Source organism: Macrotis lagotis, chromosome 1 (assembly GCF_037893015.1).
Source record: "Macrotis lagotis isolate mMagLag1 chromosome 1, bilby.v1.9.chrom.fasta, whole genome shotgun sequence".
NCBI lineage: Eukaryota > Metazoa > Chordata > Mammalia > Peramelemorphia > Peramelidae > Macrotis > Macrotis lagotis.
This window is the reverse complement of record NC_133658.1, coordinates 436,315,269-436,339,951: the sequence shown is the minus strand read 5'-3', so window position 1 is coordinate 436,339,951 and position 24,683 is coordinate 436,315,269. Positions and strand designations below refer to the sequence as shown.

Sequence of the window (24,683 nt, the reverse complement as noted above, 5' to 3'; positions counted from 1 at the left end):
TATTATTTGATTCTTATTTGGAGAGATTTACAAATCTATAACAATTTTTAATTGTGGTAAGAGTTTTATTTGACTTACCTCTTCAGCTTTTAATTCCTGAACTGGGTCTTTGTGCTAGGGCCAGGTGTACTTTGTATGAGATGGGTGGTCCTATCTTGCTATGTCACCTCCATCTCCCATTGGAAAGAGTTGGACTGGAAGAAGCCATTTCACTCTAAAAAAACCATAAAAATACTTCCAAAAATATTGTGGAACTTGAAGTCTTCAAAATGTAGATCAGCTGTTTTTAAATATCTTGTTTATATTGATATTTTATTTTTATATCACCATTTCCAAATGCATCCTTCTACTTCAAATACCCAGCAATCCAGATTTTAAATGAAAGAGAACATACACACACACACACACACACACACACACACACACACACAGACAAACACACTCAACAACCTTATCTGGCAGCATATTTACTATTATGTACTCATTGTCCCCCACCCCTGCAACAATGGGAGGTACATTTTGTCCCCTTTTTTTAAATTAAAAAAAGTGGAGATAACTTATATGTGCCACACTCAGTCACAGATCAAAAGCAGTCTGGAATGTCAGGAGGATTCAGTGGTTCATAATTAAGGGAATTAATTTCATGTAGGTAGGTCTTGCCTTAAAAGAGAGAATGTTCTGTATCAGGGAGGATTCAAAATAGTGGGACCCAACTTTTTATGAGATGGCAGATAGAAGAGTTTTGGATCAGAAGTGGCAGCTAGATCTGTCTGGGATAGGGCCCAGAAGATGTCAGCCAAGTGTGACTAGGGACCTTGGATTCCCTATCTCCTGTGACATTACTGGAACTACTTCCTGATTCAGCCCATTCATTCCTCCACACTTGTCATTCATGGCAGAGTGGAAATTAGTGAGATGTTCTAAGACCTGGATTTTTTGAGATTCAGAACACTGGTCTTTAATATCACAAAACAGAATGCTAGGAACTTTGGAACTCAAAGACCTGGGATGTCCTAGTCCAATGCTTCCATGTCACTGCTCAGGCCTTCCAAAGTCCCTATCCTCAGGCTTTCTTTGGGAAACCCTCCATTCTTTTTGCCTCTGAACATAGAACACTACAAGCATCTTTTCTCTCTGTACTAGGATGGTATTGGCTTATTACTTGTTTTGTACTCATACTGACTTTATTGGTCTCTCTTTTCCCATTCCCAGTGGGCTTCTGGCCACTTTTTTTGTTCATTTGATCTTCTTTTGCTTTTGATCATGGCTAGTGATAGATAACTCCAGAAGACTCTGCTGTGTAACAGGTGACCCAAAAGTCTTTTGAGACACTCTGTACTATTTGTTGGTAGATTACAATCTATCTTTCTATCTTTCTGTTTGTCTATCACTTCTATGTGTGAGGGGCTGTGCCAGGTATAAATATACAAAGACAAAAAATAAAAATAGTCACTTTAAGGAATTTACCATTGAATTCTGACCCAGAGCCCTTTCTGGTCAGCACTGCACAGATTTTACCAATAACAAACTGGATCCCTTTTTGGTCATCCTTAAGAGCCCTGCTCCCCACACAGTGTTGGTACTTGTTGACTGCAATACTAATGTTCCTTATAGACATACTTGGAAGCAAGATTCTACCACCCACAATTTGGAAACCTCAGTTTCCCAAAGGTTTTCACAGTCCATAGTCCCTCCCAAAAGAATGTGAGAGAAAGATATCCAAGATGAAGGAAAAATTTATAATGATAGAATGAGAACACCAGACAATGCAATGGAAGAGAAGAGCAAAGGAATAGGTATGGGCTAAATAAGAATGAGAGCACAAGGAGAAATAGCAGAGGAAAGGGGCTTTGCTTCAGCAGATTGCAACTCTGAATCCCAAGAACTAGAGGAATAGATGATAAGAATTTGCTAGTCATAGGGGAGAGAAAATACCAAGTATGAAAAAGGCCAAATAAGTCTAAATAAGCATTATATTCTTATTAGAATTTGGATGTGAAAGTGTTTCCACTGCTGGTATCTCCCAAGTGGAACCCCATGGTGGATTTACTGGAGAATAGAAGAGTCTTGGTAATGATAATATATATAGTATTGTAATAAAGAAGGCCTCAAACCCATGTGCCTGCTTCAGTCTTCCATTACTCTTAACCTCAAAAGTTAATGAAAATGTCCCAGACAGTGATAGCCAACTCACTTTTCTCCTACTTTAATAGGAATCCCTTAGGTTAATTGGGACAGAGACAGGAGGATTAATTGTACTGGCAACCAGGGAAGTTGAGTAATATAGAGCTTTTAGAACTTCCATTTTTATTGCTATGGAGTTATAAAGCCTCTTCTTTCACATATTTAGATAAAACAGTCTCCCACAGGAAAAGAATCTGATTAGGAAATTATGTAACTACATAATGGAAGCATTCTGCATATAGCTACTTCGCTCCCATGTTTATATGTAAGGGGCTCCCCAAATAAAGATGTTCTCTGGAACCAGAAATGCATGGTTCTAAAACCAAGCTTTGTTTTTCATCTCTGTTTCTCACAAATTTATATAATAGCAAGGGAAACTTGGAATTATGCAATTTGCAAGTTCTGTGACCTTTAACATACTCTCCACCTCTTGGTCTCAATTCCCTCATTTGGAAAAAAAAAGGGAAAAGTTTGATCATGTGGCTTCTAAGTTTCCTTCTAGCCCTAAATCATGATCTCTGTAAAGATAGCTTTAATCTCATGACCTTCAATATGGTGGTAGTATCAAGTATTTATCAAGTAGTGGTAGTATAAAATATTTATCAAGTAGTAAAAGAGACAGCTAGGTAATAAATAGAGAGAATACTGAACTTGAATCTAAGGAAGACCTGAGCTAAAATCCTGCTTCAGATACTTGTTAGCTCTATGACCTGGGCTAGTCATTTAACTGTCTGTACTGGTTTCCTCATTTAAAATAAGGATAATAATAATAATAATAATAATAATAAATCTCCCAGGGTTGTTTTGAAGACAAAATGACAAATATAAAAAGACAAATATAAAGTGCTTTGTAAAACATAAAGAATTAAATGTATGTTAATTATTATTGTTAATTAATTGTGAGTGATAATAGGACTCCTGCCTGGGTTCAGTGATTCACAAATCAAGCAAGACCTTCACAGAGCTAAATATCAATTATGACAAATTTTGATTATAAGTATATTTATCCTTTCTTTTTTTGAGCACAATAAAAATTCTGTCTTTAAAGAGTGATATGATAAATACACTATATAATTCCATTTTTAAAACCAGCATAGAAAGGAAAGGCCCTTTTCTTTGGGGGTTATTTGTTTACTCACTAATGACTTAGCTTGAATTATTTTTGACAAATTCGCAGAAGCTGTACAAAGGTCACCTAAATCATAATGGATCTGGGATTAGAGTAGTACAAAGTACAAAGCAATCTTCTTTTGCTTTTGATCATGGCTAGTGATAGATAACTCCAGAAGACTCCACTGTGTAAAGGGTGACCCAAAAGTCTTTTGAGACACTCTGTACTATTTGTTGCTTTTCAGCATGATGAAAAATAGCAACTGGAATTCCAGGTAGAAGAGCATTTGTGAAAAGCTTCCTTAATTATTAGTAAATACAGAAAAAAAATAGCATCAAAATTGAAGGGAAAGGAAATTGGAGCTAGCAATTATTTCTAAAACTCACATAGTCTCATTGGATCTGTTTTCCAGAATATCACTTCCTATCCATTGCCCTAGTGATGCTAGGAAAGTTTGGAATCACCTCTGCATTCTCAATGCTCTACGTCTTCACAGCCGAACTCTACCCAACCCTTGTCAGAAACATGGCTGTGGGTGCCACTTCCATGTCCTCCAGAGTGGGTAGTATCATTGCTCCTTACTTCGTTTATCTCGGTGAGATTTTTACTTGTGACTTTTTCATTCCAAGTCAAGAAAAATTCAAATATGCGCATTAAAACCTTAAAGTAGTTACTCTCTGAAAGTTTTTTTTATTTTGATGTTTTTATTAATGAGTTTTGTTTTTTCAGCAGTTCCTTCTGAAAACACTCACCTTCCCCTTCCAGTTTGAACTTTCCCATACTAAAGAAAAACAATTTAAGCAAAAATATCTGATACAAACTATGCCTGACATATACAACATTCTACCCTGGTTACTCCCCTACCTCTCTGTCATAAGGCAGAAGATGTATTTTATTATGTGTTTTCAATCAAGGCCTTATGTTTTTATATCACAGAATATAATTGAATTGTCCTCCCCCTAATAAGCTTTCCCTGAAACAAATTAGTTAACCAAAACAACTTGGCACTATTAGTTTATGTGACTGTGTATACAAGACTCTGCATCCATAGTTTCATATGAATGAAAATATATTTGCGTAAGATTTTTTGAGTTTCCATTTATCCGTTTCCCTATCTTCATTTTTGTTCCTTTTTATTTGAAAATCATTTCCACTGCCTATAATTTCAAGAGAGCCATCAACCACTTTTTCCTATTCTAAGTCTTTCTGGTGAGTAGCTAAATAGTGCAATGAATAGTGTACTGGGTCTCATTTTCCTGAGTTCAAATTTGGCCTCTGGGTCCCTAGGCAATCACTTGATCCTATTTGTTTCAGTTTCTTATCTATAAAATGAGCTGGATAAAGAAATGACAAACCACTTCAGTATCTTTGCGAAGAAAACCGCATGTAGAATCATACAGAGTCAGACATGAATGAAATTACTGAACAACAATAACAAAAAAGTTCTCTCACCTTGTTTCAATTAATGAGGGAGCTGAGTTAGCTCAAGTTTCTCCACTAAAAGAACAATTTGTTTCACATGGATGACTGAGTGCCAGCTTACATGGAGACTCCCAAGAAAATGCAAAATTAAGCAAGTAAATGATTATGGAAGTCCAGAGGTTCCACTGAGGCTGCCAACGTGGAACTGATGTTTCAGACGCTCTTTCTGGCCTTTGGAGAATTTTAAATCTGAAACCCTAGCCTTGAATTCTGCTGATGCCTCAACAAAGTAATCTCCTTATGTAGTATCCACAGAGTTCTCATTACAAGCAGTCTCCTTTGTTCAAGCTGAATTAGGAGTGTTGGAGAAAAGTTTCCTGCATTAGGTTGTAAGGTGGGCCTAGATGAGTCCTAAAGTTCATCTAACTCTAAGGTTCTTGTTCTATGATTCTATTTTTCTACTAGGCGCCTATGACAGAATCCTGCCATATGTTCTTATGGGAAGCCTAACTGTGCTCATCGGCATCATTACTCTGCTTTTCCCAGAAAGCCTTGGAATGGCGCTACCAGAAACCTTTGAACAGATGCAGAAGGTAAAAGGGTAGGTAGATTTGATCTAGCTTCTGCTAAAGTTAAAATAGTGTTATTTTTATCACTTAGAAGTGTTTAGAGAGAAACTCACAAAATAGAAACTTAATGCCACTAAAAAGTCCTTTTCTTTATTGTGTTTTTCTTCCTTCTTAAAAACGTCTGGCACTAAGGTAGACTCAAAAAGTTTTTGAAAACAATTTTACAAAACACTTCTCACACAAATAAAATCAGATTTAAAGAACTAGGCAAACATCAACTGCTCATGGATAGATCAAGTTAATACAATAAAAATGACAATTCCACCAAAACTAAACTACCTGTTTAGTGCCCTACCAATCAAAATTCCAATAACCACTTTAATGAGTTAGAAAAGTTATAAATTCATATGGAGAAATAAAAAGTCAAGAATTTCCAGGGATTCAATGAAAAAAGTGCAAAAGAAGATGGCTTAGCCTTACCAGATCTAAAATTATATTATAAAGCACTAGTCATCAAAACTGTCTGGTATTGGCTAAGAAATAAAGTGGTGGATCAGTGGAATAGACTATGTGCAATAGCAGGAAATTATTATAGTAATCTGCATTTGATGAATTCAAAGAGACCAGCCATTGGGATTAAAAATTATCTCTTTAATTAAAAACTGTTGGGAAAATTGGAATATGGAAGAAACTTAAATTAAACCTCATACCCTATACCAAGATAAGATCAAAATGGATACAGGATTTAGACATAAAAAACAATATTATAATATAAGCAAACTGGAAGATCAAGGAGTAGTTTACCTGTCAAATCTATGGAAAGGGAAGCAGTTTATGACCAAGGAAGAGATGGAGAACATCACTAAAAACAAACTAGATAATTTTGATTACATTAAATTAAAAAGCTTTTGCACAGATAAAACCACTGTAACCAAGATCAAAACAAATATAGTAAACTGGAAAACAATCTTTACAACTAATGTTTCTGACAAAGGACTCATTTCAAAAATGAGAACTGAGTCAAATTTTTAAAAATTTTTTTTAAAAAGCCATTCCCTAATTGACAAATGGTCAAAGGATATGCAAAGTCAATTTACAGATAAGGAAATCAAAGCAATCCATAGTCATATGAAAAATTGCTCTAGTTGCTTATTAGAGAAATGCAAATTAAAGTATTTCTGAGGTACCACCTCACACCTCTTAGCCTGGCCAATATGACCAGAAAGGACAATGATCAATGTTGGAAGGGATGTGGAAAATCTGGGACCCTAATACATTGTTGGTGGAGCTGTGAACTCATCCAGCCTTTCTGGAGAGCAATTTGGAATTACGCCCAAAGGGCAACAAAAATGTGCATATCCCTTGATCCAGCAATACCACTACTGGGTCTATACCCTGAAGAGATTATGAAAAAGGGTAAAAACCTCACTTGTACAAAAAAAAATTCATAGCAGCCTTGTTTGTGGTGGCAAAAAAATTGGAAATTAAGTAAATGTCCTTCAATTGGGGAATGGCATAAGAAACTATTATTTTATGTATGTCATGGAACACTATTGTTCTATTAGAAACCAGGAGGGATGAGAATTCAGGGAAGCCTGGAAAGATTTGCATGAACTGATGCTGAGCAAGATGAGCAGAAACAGAAAAACATTTGTACACCCTAACAGCAACATGGGGGTGATGATCAACCCAGATAGGCTTGCTCATTCCATCAGTGCAATTTTGGGGTATCTGCGATGGAGAATACCATATGTATCCAGAGAAAGAAACAAAAACCAAAGACCAAAGACTGTTACCCTTAATTTAGGAAAAAAGCCATTATCTTATTATGCAATTCTGCTATCTCTTATACTTTATTTTTCTTCCTTAAGGATATGATTTCTCTCTCATCACATTCAACTTAGGTCAATGTATACCATGGAAACAACGTAAAGACTGACAGACTGTCTTCTGTTGCGGGGCGGGGGAGCAAGATTGAGGAAAAATTGTAAAACTCAAAATTAATAAAATCTTTCTAAAAACAATATGTATACACACACACACACACACACACACACACACACACACACACACACAAACTCCACCCCCCCCAAAAAAATGTCTGGCACGGTTGAGTGTGGGAGAGAGGTTCCAGTTGTGATTTCATTAGTCTTCAGAATTCCCAACCCAGAAACCTCCACTGATGTAGACTAGCAACTCCTAAGTTCCTTATGGTCCTAGAGAGTTGTCTGGGACACTGAAAGGTTAAGCAATTCACATGATCCCCACACCTAGTCAGAGAGAGAATTTGAATCCAGGTCCTCCTGACTTCAGGGCTATCTCTCTACCCTCCAAAGAAACCATCTTAACATTTATTCAGATGGTTCCCATTCATAAGAGGCAAAGATTTGATTTCAAAGGTCAAATAATATGTTAGCAAAACATCATTCCTCAGAATCTAAAGGGTTCTCATTACCTGAATATTTCTTCTTTCAATACCCATTTAGACTCATCAGTGCCTTGTTATCCTGTGAAATTTTTTCCCCATGTCCTTTCATCAATCCTCTATGGATGATCTACCCAACTCACTGGGTAATTTTCAAATTAAAGTGTTTTCATGGTCCCAGAGTGCCAATGTAGCCTTTGAGATTCCATGTATTTGTAGCCTCATGTTTGGCAATAATAATAAAAGAATTGAAATTTGATATCTTTTATCAAATGGAAATGCCCCAATGTGTGTTTCAACTGATAAAGTTATCAGGGCTAAATGGGGGTGGCTCAATTGTTTGTTAGATTGATTGGCAATCAGTGTATTTTATATTATTTATTTCAATTAAATAGCACAATGCTTGGCATATTGTAAGTACTTAATAAATGTTTGTTGTTATTCATAGTGGCCATGGCATGCCACTATTGTCCATTTCCTTCTCCAATGGATTAAGGCAAACAGATGTATAAGTGATTTGCCCAGCATCACACAATTAGTAAATATCTGAGGCTGAATTTGAATTTGAGTCTTCCTGACTCCAGACTCAATATTCTATCCACTTAGCTATCTAGCTACCTCAATGTATACTGATAATTAATCATCATAAGGACCCTGTCAGGTGAATTTTGCAAGTATTAATCTCCCTTTTTTATTTAACTGAGGCACATAGAGATTGTGACTTTTCCATAATTAAGCAAAGTGAAAAAGCAGGATTCAGGTTTTTGCAAGGCAAATGGGGTTAAGTGGCTTGCCCAAGGCCACACAGCTAGGTAATTATTAAGTGTCTGAGATCGGATTTGAACCCAGGTACTCCTGACTCCAAAGTCAGTGCTTTATCCATTACGCCACCTAGCCACCCCTGAAAAAGCAGAATTCAAATGCAGCTCCTTTCTGATTTCTTTCCATTATTCCATGTATGACTAGCCCATTTCCTTTCATATATATATATATATTTATATAACCTGGATACCATCCATTATTCTACTTCTTACTTGCAAGTCATGCTGGGTGGTCTAATCACATCCATAGGATGATCTATTGGGTCGGTCACAATTTTTCTCATCAAAGACTCTCAGAGTTGGAAAGTCACCAGTGATCTATTATCAAATTCAATGACCTTTTCCTCCATTTTCATTCTTCCTGAGGTCTCTGTAGAGTTTGTCACCCTCTTCTCTTTGATATTCTCTTTTCAGTAAGTTTTTTGGGATATTACTCTCTCCTAAGTTTCCTCCTACCTATCTGACCACTCCTTTTCAATCTCCTTTGCTGGATCTTGAACAAGATTAAGCCCACTAACTATTGGTGTCCCACAGAGTTTTGTCCTGGGCCCTCTGTTCTTCTTCCTCTGTACTGTTTCACTTGTTGATCTTATAAGTTCCCATGGATTCCATTATCTCAAATCTATTTATTCAGCCCTAACATATCTCCTTAACTTCCAATCTCACAGTTCCATCTTATTAGGTACCTTGAACTGGATGTTTTGAAAACAATTTAAACTCAACATGGTCAAAATTGTATTCATTATCTTATCTCCAAAACTCTTGCCTATTACTGTCAAAGGCACCACCACCATCCTGCTAGTTATTCAGGTTCACAACATGGGTGTCATCTTTGGTATCTTACTGTCTCTCACCACCCATATCCAATCTATTATCAAATTCTGTTAAGTTCACCTTTGCAGCATCCTTGAATATGCCCTCCCTTTTCTCCTCTGATATTGCCATCACTTTGGTACAGGTCCTCATCATTTCAAGCATGGACTACTGTAGTAATTTGTGACTGCTCTGCCTGCCACAAGTTTCTCCCCTCTCTAGCCATTTGATCTGACCAAAGTGATCTTCCTAAAGTTCAGATCTGACCACATCACTTCCCTGCTCAATAAATTCCAATGGCTCCTTGTCATCTTCAGGATTTTAAATTAAATCATCTTTTTGATGTTTAAATTTCTTTATAACCTAGTTCCATCCCCATCTTTGCAGTCACCTGCCATTAGCAACTCCCACACACATATATTCAAGTGACACAGACCTCCTTGCACAGATACTCAATTTCCCAACTCTGGACATTTGTTGTCCTAGAATGGGCTCCCTCCTCATGTTTACTTATTAATAGGTACCCCACCTTGCTGTTTTCGAGTTCAAGCTTTTATTGAATATGCCTAGAAAGGATGAAGCTTCTGCTTCCTGAGGCATTCCAGTCAACTTTGAATAACTGTAATTATTTAGTTTATAATTATATAATGCCTATATCTAAGCCTGCAATTTCCATCCTACAGAAACTTGTACTTCTTCCCTCATAGATCAGGTCTAATTCACAGAATCACAAAAATTCACAAACTCCCATTTGTCTTGAATTTCAATTTCTATTAACATTTTTATAATCTTCACAGTTCAAAGTTTTTCTTCTTGAAGGAGAAAATAGAATCAAAATAATGATGGAGTAGTTCTGATCTCTTTTATTGCATATTATCCTCATTCTATCCACTGCAAAAGGTTATCCTTTGGTCAGTGTCTTTTTCCTGAATATATTTTAAGAGTCTGTTTTATTTTTCTTAGCATTAATTGATTGCCTCAGTTAACTAGGAGTTTTTGTGCTCTTAATACCATTCCAATATTACCAAGTCATGTTTTTGTTTTTTCCTTATCTTTTTTTTTTGCAAGGCAATGGGGTTAAGTGGCTTGCCCAAGGCCACACAGCTAGGTAATTATTAAGTGTCTGAGCTCAGATTTGAACTCCTGTACTCCTGACTCCAGGGCTGGTGCCACCTAGCCACCCCCTATTTTTTCCTTATCTTCCCTGGCTTTCATCTTCTATGAACATCTAAGATTCTATAAACATTTAATATCTAAGTTGCTCACTGAATTTTTGTCCTAAACCTTTGGCAAGTACTGTTTCATCTTTTGCTGATATTAATGAAGGATAACTCTCCCATCCCCCCACACTGTATACTTTCTTGTGCCTAACTCCTAGTGACAATAGTCTCCTCGCTATTCCTAAACATAACATTTCAAATCTCAGTCATTTTTCCAAAATTCCAAAATTGGCCCCAAGTTCTAGAATGCTCTCTTTCCTCATCTCTGCCTCCATCTCATGAAATGGCTCATTGTAATAAATAAGCAACCATACTCTCTTTAAATTGAATAAATACTATGAGTTAAACATGTTACTATTTTCAAATGTATTAACTGATTTTATAATTTATATAATACAAATTCATTTTTTCATACTAAACCATCATGGAAGCAGAAAGGGACAGCATAGTTTTAAAAGCTACTTTGTAATCTTTGTTTTTCCTGGTTTGTCTTTAAATAGAGAATTCATTACCTGTACTTTTTCACTTACTGGCTCAATCCCACACATTTTATCCCTATTATATGCATATTGTAATTCAGAGGAGGAGAAGAAAAAAGCAAAATGAAAATGTTTTCACTAACTGATGAACTTTAAATCAACACAGCATTTAACAACATACCTAGGGACCTATCACCAACAGACTGGACACTAAGTGGTGAATTTGGGGGCTATATGAAAAAGGGAATCCTTGCATAGGTTGTTGGACTAAATGAAATGATCCCTGAAGTCTCTTCTATCTCCAAAATTCTGTGATTGAATGATTCATGAAATATTTGAGATGGGGGAAATTACTAAACAACCTTAATTTTACTAAGCAGAAAATTATGTTTTCAGTTTCAGGACCAGAAAAAAAACAAGGAATTCCACTGGAAGACAGGAGACTCCCAAAGTTCTCATAACTGCATTCTGACTTCTGTCACATTTGGTAAAAAGAAATCTCTGAGACTGAGGAGAAACCAAAGCACATCCTGCCAGAAAACAACTACTAATAAAGAAATTCCCATTATTATCAAGACTGCTATATGTTAAATTAGGCTATTGCTATTTCTGATACCTTGTCTTCTCAGCCATAATCTAAATATGTTTCCATAGAGTTCTCAAATATAATGGCTTCATTTATATCTATGAAAGGGATCCACAATGCTTTTATAGGACATGATAGCTAAGTAGTGAATGCTCAGTGTGTCTCACTTATTTTTAGACATATAAATACCACCCACATCAGAAATGTTTTACATTCCTATCCCAGAAGTCAAAGGCAGCTTTAGGTACTGAGATGTGTTTGGATTTCATTTTTATTTCTTTGCAAATGAAGCCACACTTCCAATATAGTCATTTCTGAAATAAAAACATTTGGCATTTCCTATAAAATAGAAAGAGTTTTGAAGTATGCCTACCCTCAATATTTGATGTACACCAATGTGAGAATCTGTTATTCTAATATTTAAAGACATTTTAAAATCATTAACCCAGACACCCCTCTTAAGATAAACTAATGGCAAAAGTCCTTATCATTGTACAGGTAAATTGTAGAGGTAAAGAAGCTGGTCAAAGTGACCTACCTATTATTACTCACAATGGAGCTAGGAGTAGAATCCTTGACCCTAGTACCACTATCTTTTTACAATGCATCTTTATGGAAACTCTACATTTTTCAGCATTCACTTTGAAGTAACCTGTTGTATTATTTTTTTAAACCAATCAGATATTTCTATTGTATATTAGATTAAGTTTGAAATAAACAGTGTTTCACCAGATCATGCCACTGGCATGAATATTACTACTGTAGTATTCATTTTTTCATGACACTAATCTGACCTAAGCACATTTTAAAACAGAAACTTCATAAAGCTAGAAATGGATTTTTTGTTTTTTAAAAACATCGCTTTTCCAGAAATAGCCTCTCTGTTCCTGAACATTACACTCCAGATGTATACCCATCTTTCCAATTGTACATTGTCAGAGGCAGGCATCAGTGTTTACCACCAGGTAAACTGATCAAGTTAACACTCCTGTTAAAATGAAAAAGGCTGTATTTAATGTAGACCAACCTACACATTAAACAATCAGATGGAAAATACCAGTGTTCCTGCTCAGTCTTTACATGGCAGAGTCTCTGAAAGCTGTTGAAGACTAAACCTTTGTTATCTAACTAAGTGTTGACCATACACGTTCCTCTTTAAAATATAGGTTTTTTAAAAAAAGAAAAATACATACATGGGGCAGCAAGGTGGCACATTGGATAAAGCACAGGCACTGGAGTCAAAATCCGACCTCAGACAGTTAATTATTACCTAGCTGTGTGACCTTGGGCAAGTCACTTAACCCCACTGCCTTGCAAAAACCAGAGAGACAGACAGACAGAGAGAGAGAGAGAGAGAGAGAGAGAGAGAGAGAGAGAGATACATAAATGCTTGAAGCATCATTGCAATAAACTGAATTATCTTACTCTCCACAATTTGTGATGCCATAAGCTATATGGAATAAACTACTAATGGCCACCAAATTTTTAAAAATATGTTTCTGTGGCTCCTGAAAACAATTTCCTTTAACAGAAAAACTTCCATATAATAAAACACTAATAGTCATTAGTTTTTTGATATGTCTTCAATGGTTCTTGAAAAGAATTATCTGCAACAAGAAATTTTACAGATCTAAGTACTTTTCAAAGGAACCTCTAATTTTGCATCTAGACAAGCTTTTTTGATCATTTAAAGATACTTCAAAATCTTTATCATTAATATCAATTATTAATCACCTTAAGAGAGGATTTGTCAGAGAGTATTATTGTTGTTCATATATGTATATATTTGACACACTGAACCTTTTGTATATTATTATTATAAATGTAATTTTAAATATATTAAAATATTTTATAAATCTCATAACCCTTATGGAGAAAAAAAACTTGGATATACATTTTTAAATGTTTAGTACTGGTGGGTTCCCCCCATTTTCATTCATTTACTTTATCTTTCATTCAGTCTCATATGTTCTAGAAGGAAAAATCTGTCTCCCCTGGGTCTTAAGACTTCTCTTATTAAATTCAATAAGCATTTATTAAGCACATATATTAAGGATGAAATATAGGTACAACAACTGTAAAAAGAAAAGGATTTATTCAATAATGCCCCTATGCTATTGTTTTACTTATGTAGTAATTTTTTAAATTATGGTTTGCTTCCTGAAAATTATATATAGTCAAAAATATGAAGTGTAACAATCTATAAGAGGTATTTTTGGAAAAGTCATAATGCACTCTCTAACAAACAATGACTTGAATGTTAATCTTTGTAAATGATTTCAAGATAGTATACTATATATAGAATGTATAAGTGCCTTAAACTTTCTTGTACTCTTCAAAGATTATAAATGTTGGAGCTATAAGGGACCTAGAGATTACCTAGTCTAGTTCCCTCATTTTAAAAATGAAGATACTGAGACAATTGTGACTAGTCATATAGCTAAAGTCTAGAAGAAACCTTAGAGGTCATCTAATCCAACCTCGCCCTTGCCCAGTCTACAGATAAGTAATCTAAGGTATAGAGAGGTGAAATGATTTACCAAGATCCATATAGTTAGTATCTAAAATAAGATTAAAACCAGACTAAATTCAATGGTATCAATGCATTGCTGGCTCAGCTGAGATTTAAACCGAGTTTTGATTCCAAATGCACTGAACAAGGACAGACATCACTAAGAAATCATTTCATTTCATTATAACCATCTTTCACTTTCTTTGGAAATATCTGTTGCTTTGTATTTGAACATTTGATATCATAAATTCATAAAAAGTAAAATGTTTCTATTTCTATTGTTTGATGATTTATTTTTTTATTTTATTTAAATCTTTACTGCTCTTTTCCTGAGGTGGAGACACAATCATGGCCCTCACCCAATCTCTGTAAATACAAGTTTACTGGTTACATTTATTTGTATATTAGTAGACTATGTGGTCTCAAAACTGTCCTCCATAGAACAAATTAGTCCTGTAGGAATTTTAGAAGCCATGATTTAAAGGGAGTCACAACAAATTTAATTCATTCTTTATCTCCTCTATACCCCCAATTTATCTCATTCTGAATTCTTCCCTAAAGTATCAATGAAAAGGCAAATTATTTGTTGGTCTTTTCAAGAAAGCACATGTTTCATCAGGGTTTTTAGAATATCAAATTTTTAACTTTCAACACTGTTTCTCCCCCTAAAATGAGGTCATTTTTGTATATTTTATTTTTATGGTACTTTTAGCATATTTTTAAGTTCTTCATATTATACTGTTTCCTTAAAACAAATTATAACAAGTAACTATGTAAAAAAAAAAGTCTAATAGAGTGAAGACATTCATTATAATGATTTTCTAGAAATACCTGAGTAGTCCACAAGTGCTTCTTTCTCAGAAGGTTACAATCTCTGAAAATATTTATGACATCAAGAACTGAAATCCCAGGCAAAAAGGTAAACAATCACTATAGGTCCTGGTGTTGATCCAGATCAATCTGTGGCCTCCCTGCTCTTGTTACCAACTAATAGTTTTTCTTACTGCCTCCATCCCTAGAAAACTACAATTATCTTTTCTATATCACAACTTTCCCTAGCATGGTCCCTGATTTATAGCCACTAATCCTTGATTTTAGAATTCCAAAGTGGGGCAGCTAGGTGGTGCAGTAAATACAGCACCGGCCCTGGAATCAGGAGTACCTGAGTTCAAATCCGGCCTCAGACACTTAATAATTACCTAGCTATGTGGCCTTGGGAAAGCCACTTAACTCTATTTGCCTTGCAAAAAATTTTTAAAAAATAAAAAAGATTGTAGAATTCCAAAGTACATTAAGGGAATAATCCCATTTGTTCAAAATCATGATCATTTCAATGAAAATTTCAGACCCCCCCCGCCTTTAAAATAAGATATTATTAATGGGGTTTTTGGTTATTTTTACACTTCCTGTTACATTGCCACCACCATCCTTCCTGGCACAAAGAAAGTTTAACTGCATCTGACTGGCATTCTTCACCATAAGGAAGTATGTATCAGCAATGGTTCTCTAAAGACAAGATTGGTCATTACGTTTAATATGAATTCTTGTAATTTTTCATTTACATTATTATAGCCCATATAACACATATATACATATACAAATGCAGATATATGATAACACCCTTGTGATATCACTGGTCCTCTTTGAGAATGAAGGACCAATATCAATAACTATGCACACACATTGCTCTTTACTCTTCATCATTTCATATAATTCTCATCATTTGAGTTCCTCATTTTCATCATGTCTTATAGAACAATAAACCATTAAAATAACATACCACATTTTTTCAGCCATTTCTAAAAAGATGGGCAACCATCTTGTTTCCAGAGACTACTGCTAAGAATATTTTGTGGAATATATGAAACACGTGAAACCTTTTTGTCACTGACCTGCTTGAGCTATATGCTCAATAGTGGAAGAGCAAGGGCAAAAATTATGTATGGGTTGTTTAGTAGCTTTTCTTACACAATTCCAAATTGTTTTTCAAAAGTCTTAGGCTAGGGCAGCTAGGTGGCACAGTGGATAGAGCAGTAGCCCTAGAGTCAGGAAGACCTGAGTTCAAATACGGCCTCTAGACACTTAATAATTGCCTAGCTGTGTGACCTTGGACAAGTCACTTAACCCCATTGCCTTAAATAAAGAAAAAAAAATTTTTAAGTCTTTAGGCCAGGGGGCAGTTAGGTGGCACAGTGGATAGAGCAGTGGCCCTGGAGTCAGCAGTACCTGAGTTCAAATCTGGCCTCAGACATTTAATAATTACCTAGCTGTGTGACCTTAGACAAGCCATGTAACCCCATTGCCTTGCAAAAACTAAAAAAAAAAAAAGTCTTAGGCCAGTTTACAATAAAACAATGTATTAGTGTACCTCTCAACAGCAATAACTTCATATAGCCCTCTATATTTTAACATGTTTAGGAGTTTTGCCATTCATTTTCTGGCAAATTGGTCATAATTTTTGGCAATTTATTAGGGAATGGCTTTTTTCTGTATTTATGTCAGTTTCCTGTAAGCTTGGTTTTCAGACTTTTATTAAAAATGTTTGCTGTAGGGAGAGGCTAAGTTGTGCAGTGGATAGAGCACTAGCCTTGGAGTCAGGAGTACCTGAGTTCAAATTTGGCCTCAGACACTTAATAACTACCTAGCCACGTGGCCTTGGGCAAGCCACTTAACCCTGTTGCCTTGAAAAAATCTAAAAAAAAATGTTTGATGTGAAATTTATTCTCACTTAAAAATTTCTTTATAAACTAATTGCATTGATTTTAATCTTGGGGGGTGGAATTTTTCTTAGGTTTATGTCACCATTATTATCTATTTTGTCTTTTGTAATCACCTCTATCTTTGGATCAATTGTGAGTTCTCTTAATCAAAGAGCTTAAAGGTATCTCCTATTTATCTCTATTTTTAAACCTATTTTTTTCTTACATTCTTTCCATTCTTTTCAATACCTGTAAGGGTTTGTCAAATGTTGAACTACTGTGTTTTTTATCTATCCTCCTCCACTAATCTACTTTTCTGTTGTTTAATCAGTACCAAATTGTTTTGGTGATGACTGCTTTGTAATTTATTCTGAGATCTGGCAATATTTGCTATTGTTCAGTCCTTAGTTCTTTCTGATTCTTTGAGAACCACTGGGCCATAATGTCCATGGGGTTTTCTTGGCAAAGATACTAGAGTGGTTTGCCATTTCCTTCTCCAGTGGATTAAGGCAAAAAGGGATTAAGGGACTCTCCAGGCACACAGCTACTCTATGAAGGCAAATTTGAATCCAGGACTTACTGTTCCAGGTCCAGTTCTCTATCTAATGAGCCTTCTAGTCTGCTTTAACATTGGTTACCTTCTTTATTAAAACATTTGGGGGCGGCTAGATGGCACAGTGGATGGGTGGCTAGGTGATGCAGTGAATAGAGCACCGTCCCTGGAGTCAGGAGTACCTGAGTTCAAATCCAGCCTCAAATACTTAATAATTACCTAGCTGTGTGGCCTTGGGCAAGCCATTTAACCCCATTTGCCTTTCAAAACCCTAAAAAAAATTTGAAAAATTATTTACCTTGAAATTCTCAAATGTTTCCCCCAAATGAATTATTATTTTTCAATTTCTATAAACTAAATCCTCTGATCTCTTTAAGTGAATTGTTATTTTAAATGATAGTATGCTCATAAAATTAAGGAGACCTATTTTTCTCAGTTGCTCCAAGTAATTGAATGTATTGTTGATTTTTGATCCCATATTTATCAAATTTTGATCAGTTTTACAAAAATCAAACCCATTCTGATTTTGTCAAGCACTCAACTGTGCTGACAAACACTACAACTAGGTAACAAAATTTCTGAATGCCTATTGTAGACACAATTGCAAGATGCACTCACCTAGAAAATCCTATTCCATGAGAAGAAAGGCAGAAACTAATGAACTCCAAGAGAAGAAAAGAGGTTCTAAAAAAAATATATATATATATGTATATGTATATGTATATGTATATGTATATGTATATGTATATGTATATGTATATGTATATGTATATGTATATGTATATGTATATGTATATGTAGCTGAATTTGAATGCTGGACTCAGATCTTCCAAACAGTTAGGATAAAATGGCCATGTTAACTCTCTACCTAATTCATTAGCAGAACAAGGTCTAGAGCTTTTAGTTTCCCAACTTTTTTTCAGCTAGTTCATAAATTGGAAATGCTAGGTATTTATCCAATTCTGTACAATCATAAAGGTGGAAGGGTCTTCTGAGAGAATTTGGGCCAATTTGTTTCTTTCAGACAAGTGAATGTCTAAGTCAGGAATTGTTAAACATTTTTGTGACATGGACCTACTTTGGTAGTCTGACAAAAACTTAGGGATTCCTCCTCAGAATAATGACCTTAAATGAATAAAATAAAATATACTGGATAACAAAAGGAAACTTAATTATATTAAAATAAAGATATAACTTTTTCCCCTGTCCAAATTCCAGCCCCTTAAAAGCTTATCTACACACCCCAGGCTAAGAAGTTTATTCATCTATTAAAGATATATAACTTTTTACCAAATATTTAATATTTTTTAATAATTTGTTATATCCAATCAAAATTTCAAATATCTTCTTGGCCCAGGAGTTCTTAATCTAAGGTCCAAAGGTATTTGGGGATGGATTTCAGGTAGTCTACAAACTTGGATGTGGAAAAAAAATTACATCTTTATTTTCAGTAACCAGTTAGTAAAATTTAACATTTTCTTCCATTATAAATGTAGGAAACAAACTCCTTCTGAAGAGTCATAGATTTCATCAGTCTGCCAAAAGAGTCCAGGACACAAATTGTTAATTTAAGATCCACTTCATCTTGTATTTGTCAGATCTGTTAACTAATCCTCCATGAAAAACTCACTCTGGTACTAGGAAACAATAATGAGTTCTCAAAGGCAAGCAGAGCCAAAGTTCTAGCAGGTACAAGTCAGAAAAGCTTTTTGTAGTTATGAATCTTTATGACCAGTGATAAATAGAAAGCAGTCTAAAAGTAGACATCATCAGACTAGACCCAAAGTGATAAATTTTTGCCCTCTGAAACTCTGGAAGATCATCTTAAAATGCAGAGGACTTTGTGATCTGCATTGGGGGATATCCACAGAGAGGATATCATGGATATTTTCCTTGAGGTATCTTATCAAGTTCTTATTTTTCTTAAAAAATCCCTTACATACTTGAAATCATCAAAACACTTCACAGAGAACACGTTGTTCTTTATTTAGTAAAGACTATCCTTCCTGGCAGATAGTCCCAGAAAGGATTTTATTAATTAAAGCAAAATAATTTTAAAAAGCATAGCCAATCAATTCTAAAAGAATAGGATCACAGAAACAGTGATCAGAGATGCAATGATCAATGACATTTTTGTGATGTTAATGATTTCAACAACTCATTTTCAAAAATAAATTTTTTGAGATCTTTTGTTTTCAAGATCACCTATATTTCCCACTCTACTAATCTTCCCAAAAAGTCATTTATTATAGAAAATAAGAAAAAGACAGTTTAGCAAACAAGGAAACTGAAAACGTTTGACCTATGTGCATTGTTCCACACCCATGGTGACCCTCCTCTGCATAGGAGAGGGAAAGAGGAGGTGTCTTCTCATATCTCCTAGGAGACCAAGTTTGACCATTATAATTGCACAGTATGCTGTTTTTATTGTTTTGTGGCTTTTTCTTTCCATTGACGTTGTTGTATTCATTATATATATTGTTTTCTTGGTTCTACTTCCTTCACTTTGCATTGGTTTATATATCTTTCAGTACTTTTCTATATTTAGTAAGTCATTCAGTAGTTAGCAAGCATTGTGCTAAATCCCGGAAATATAGAAAGACAAAATACAGTTCCAGATCCTGAAGCAGCTCATAGTCTAAATAGGGAGAAAATATGCAGAGACAGTTCTTGCTTTATGTAAATGTACTCTTCTGCAAACCTTTATATAAAGCAATTTTAACATATACCAATGTGTCCTGGACACCAGGAGGGAAGGAGAGGGGAAAGAGAGAAAGGGAACCATATATTCAAAGAGGAAAGACCAACATACAGATGAATCAGTCAAAGAGGGGCCTGGCCAGAATGGAGAGGAGAAACCTGTAACAGGAAAGAAGGGAAAACTGCAGGGCACAGATGGGATAGGCTACATGGGGAAAGATGGCTCTGTAGACTTGACATGTGAGCAGAGTGGATAAAAGTCTTCATTCTTAGCACTAGAGGTCTCAAGCCAAGCCCCCAGTCAGGTATAGCCATAATGGCAGCCTTTCCATTCTTCTGCTTTCAATTGGAAAGTGTTTTTTTAAGTTTCTTTTTAGGGGGGCTAGGGTGAAGGGATGACACAGAGGGCTGAAGAGCATGAGCAGAGAGAAAAATCAAAGTGCTGAGCATTAAAGACAACGAAGGATTTTCCTTATTGGAATATGGATTTCTTTTTGAATTCTTTATGAACTTACATAATGCAAGAACTGCCTTATAGACAAATAGTTATATTCAGAATAAATTTCAGAAAACAAATAATAGGGGAAAGACACTAGAATTATGGGCAATCAGAAAAAGGTTTCCTATAGAAGGTGGAATTTTAGCTGGACAGAAAAGAAAGCCAGGAGACAGAGCTAAAGAAAGACTGCATCCCACCCATGGGGAACAGCCAATGAAAATGTCCAAAGCCAAGAGATGGAATGTATCATCATATTCATCTTTTCTTTCAGCATAGTAATATTCCATTATATTCATGTACCATAATCTGTTTAGCCATTTCCTAAAGTAGAAGTCCATATATATATATATATATATATATATATATATATATATATATATATATACACACTTTGTTTTCAGTTCTTTGCTTCTGTGGGTGAAGGTGACCTGTAAATTTTGGGTAAACATCTCAGAAAAAAATAGCCCTAAAAATAGAGACCTTCAAGCTAACAAGGACAGGATGAGACTTACTGATTTCTATACTGAAGGAAGCCTCTATTACCTCAGTTTCTTCAGGGATTACCAGTTCCATTCACTAGGATGTTCTGAAGAGATTAATTTCAGAGAAAACAAACTAGAATAAACTTGATTGTTGACAATTCCTTAGTTCTAACCCCAAGATTAACAAAGTCTCCCTCATATCACCTGATCTCATGTCCTTATTAAGGTCTCAAATAAGAAAAATGAGTGAATAACCTCCTCACTGGCTGTAAAACCCTATACATATACATGAATATCTCCCTTTGTTCTAGCACTGCTTATCCAATTGACAAGAGTCCACCATGCAGATGCTAGTTAAATTGCTTAAATTCTGACTCTGCCTCTTGATTTATTGATCTCCAGTCAAATGAACCTAAGTGGAAGGAAGTATACTCCTTGAGAATTCTAGGACCTTTGGGTTGAAGAATTCCCCAACATTAACAATATAGAAGAGTGCTGCAACAAATATTTTGATATACATTAGGCCTTTCTGTTTCTTTGGCCTGGTAGGACAAGCTTGGAATCTCTCGTTAAAAGGTACCATTTTATAATCTTAGAATAATTCCAACTTGTTTTCTTCAGAACTATTCACACCACCACCAATACTTTTCCAAATACTTTCAAAATTGATTCCCTGTCTTTTGTCATCTTTTTCAATTTTTCTGGATGAGGTGAAACTTTCTTTGTAACTTCCCATTTTATGGAACTGACTTCATTTCCTTGTACCCAAATTGCCAGAATATTGTGATGCTAAGAAATTTATATTTATTTGTTTTAGTGTTGAAACTAAAATATATTCTTTATTAACTATGTGTGCATCCAAATAACAGGGTGTTTTTTCTATTACCAGGTAGCAGGATCATCTTGAGAAAAAGTAGTTTAATGTTATCTAATAGTTAAAGTTATTGAAGTTTTCATTCTAATTCCTACATGATCTTTATCACAGATATGAAAAAATGTGTAACTTTCATCATAGACTGTTTTCCCCTAGTAGTAGGTTCTAGGTCTCTTAATAAAGGTTCTGGGACTCAGGAAACACAATAGTCAGATTTACCTAAATAGGTTTCATTTCAAAACAAATATAATTTCAGGGATTATTAAGGCTATCAAAGTACCATTCCTTTCCTACAGTGAGGGAATAGTAATTTAAGATCTCTAATTACAACTTTTTAAATTTAGTTTTTGCAAGGCAATGTGGTTAAGTGGCTTGCCCAAGGCCACACAGCTAGGTAGTTATTAAGTGTCTGAGGCCACATTTGAACTCAGGTCCTCCTGACTCCAGGGCCTGTGCTCTATGCACTGTGCCACCTAACTGCCCCTCCATTTGCAACTTTTTAAAAGTATTTTATTTTATTCATTTTGAACTTAAATACAAAAAAAAAAAAATCCCAAGGGCATAGTATAACACAGAGGATTCAATATGAAACCATGAATTTCCATTTCGCATTAAATGTTTTTTTTAAAAATGATGAGATAAACACTACATCTCATTTTGAAAGTTACCCAGCTTTTCTGTGCTTCCTGAGTTTTCTTTTGTTCTCTGCTGGGTACTTCCGCCCTCTCACCCTGCTCTAGAGAAGGCCACCATTGGACACAGACCAAACTATTCATGATTTTATTTAACAGTTTTTCCCCCCTCTGGAGATGGAGAGCATCTTCCTCCATAGGATCTTTGTGTTGATTTAAGTGTTTATACTCAAAATAACTTAGTTGTTCAAAGTTGTTCTGCTCATTTCACTCTTCATTATTTCATTCAAGTTTATAACTTTCCTTTAAGGAAACCAAAGGACTGGGACAGACCAGCTAGGCGGCCCAATGGATAGAGTACCAGCCCTGGAGTCGGGAGGACCCCAGTTCAAATCTGGTCTCAGACAATAATTACCCAACTCTGTGACCTAAGGTAAGTCATTTAACCCCAATGACTTAAGAAAATATAATGAAAAAAAGTGCTTTAAAACTTTTCACCTTCCTAGCTGTAGTCATCCCCCTTCCCCACCACACACACACACACACACACAGACACACACACACACACAGACACACACAGACACACACACAGACACACACAGACAGACACACACACTGACACACACAGACACACACACAGAGACACACACACACACACACAGACACACAGACACAGACACACACACTGACACACACACAGACACACACACAGAGACACACACACAGAGACACACACTGACACACACAGACACACAGACACACACACAGAGACACACACACAGATACACAGACACACACACAGACACACAGACACACACACAGACACACAGACACACAGAGACAGACATAGACACACACACAGACACAGACACAGACACACACAGACACACACACAGACACAGACACACAGAGACACAGACACACACAGAGACACAGACACACAGAGACACACACACAGAGACACACACACTGACACACACAGACACACACAGAGACACACACAGATACACACAGACACACACACACACACACAGACACACACACACACACACACAGACACACAGACACACACAGACACAGACATACAGACACACACAGACACACACACAGACACACACACACTGACACAGACACAGACACACAGACACACACACTGAGACACAGACACACAGAGACACAGACACACAGAGACACAGACACACGTAGATATACACACAGACAGACACACACACACACTGACACACACACACACAGACACAGACACACACAGAGACACAGACACACATAGACACACACACAGACACACACAGAGACACAGAGACACAGACACACACACAGACAGACACACACAGAGACACAGACACACACACAGACAGACACACAGACACACACAGAGACACACACAGACACACACAGAGACACTGACACACACACAGACAGACACACAGACACAGAGACACAGACACACACACAGACAGACACACAGACACACACAGAGACACAGACACACACACAGACACACACAGAGACACAGAGACAGACACACACACACACACACTGACACACACACAGAGACACAGACACACAGAGACACAGACAGACACACAGACAGACACACAGACACACACAGACACAGACATACAGACATACACAGACACACACAGACACACACACACAGACACACACACAGACAGACAGACACACACTGACACACACACAGAGACACAGACACACAGAGACACAGACACACACAGAGACACAGAGACAGACACACACACAGACAGACACACACACAGACACAGACACACACACAGACACACACACACACAGGAGCAGCTGTAGTTTGTCCTTCTCTACGAGGATCGGTGACGTCAGGAGGTTTGAGGTCTTGCCTCGGCTGTGACCGTGACCGTGACCGGGCAGCGGCGGAGCTGGGCGCTGTCCTTGGCCGGCTCTCCCAGGCGCCCAGTCCGGTGGCCAGGGCAGGCCCAGGCCGGGGCGGGCCGGCCTTCAAGGGCCTGCCCGGGCCTCGACTCCTCGGGGCCGACGCCTATTGGGTGACTAAGGGCTGAAGGGTTGGGGGCCGGGCTGGCTACTGTGCT

The 24,683-nt window shown here is 36.4% G+C and overlaps 1 protein-coding gene and 1 long non-coding RNA gene across 7 annotated transcripts in view; one reads left to right on the top strand and one right to left on the bottom strand.

Annotated features, from left to right (window-relative positions):
• LOC141506465 (solute carrier family 22 member 4-like) overlaps positions 1-12,386 on the top strand; it is a 91,094-nt gene extending 78,708 nt beyond the window's left edge. For 2 of the 3 annotated variants that reach the window (XM_074213276.1, XM_074213274.1), the window contains 3 exons: positions 3,708-3,890; positions 5,183-5,310; positions 11,441-12,386. In XM_074213276.1, the coding sequence (XP_074069377.1) occupies positions 3,708-3,890; positions 5,183-5,310; positions 11,441-11,635 (506 nt within the window). In that variant the 3' untranslated portion in view covers positions 11,636-12,386. Of the gene's footprint in view, positions 1-3,707; positions 3,891-5,182; positions 5,319-11,440 lie in introns of all 3 variants that reach the window. The other variant, XM_074213275.1, reaches the window with a different exon arrangement.
• The window catches only part of LOC141506466 (uncharacterized), a 61,361-nt gene extending 37,284 nt beyond the window's left edge, over positions 1-24,077 (bottom strand). Inside the window, exon 1 of one of the 4 annotated variants that reach the window (XR_012473897.1) lies at positions 79-24,077. This is a non-coding gene — a long non-coding RNA (uncharacterized LOC141506466). The remainder of the gene's footprint in view (positions 1-78) is intronic. The other 3 variants (XR_012473899.1, XR_012473898.1, XR_012473896.1) reach the window with 3 other exon arrangements.
• Between the last annotated feature and the right edge of the window lie 606 nt (positions 24,078-24,683).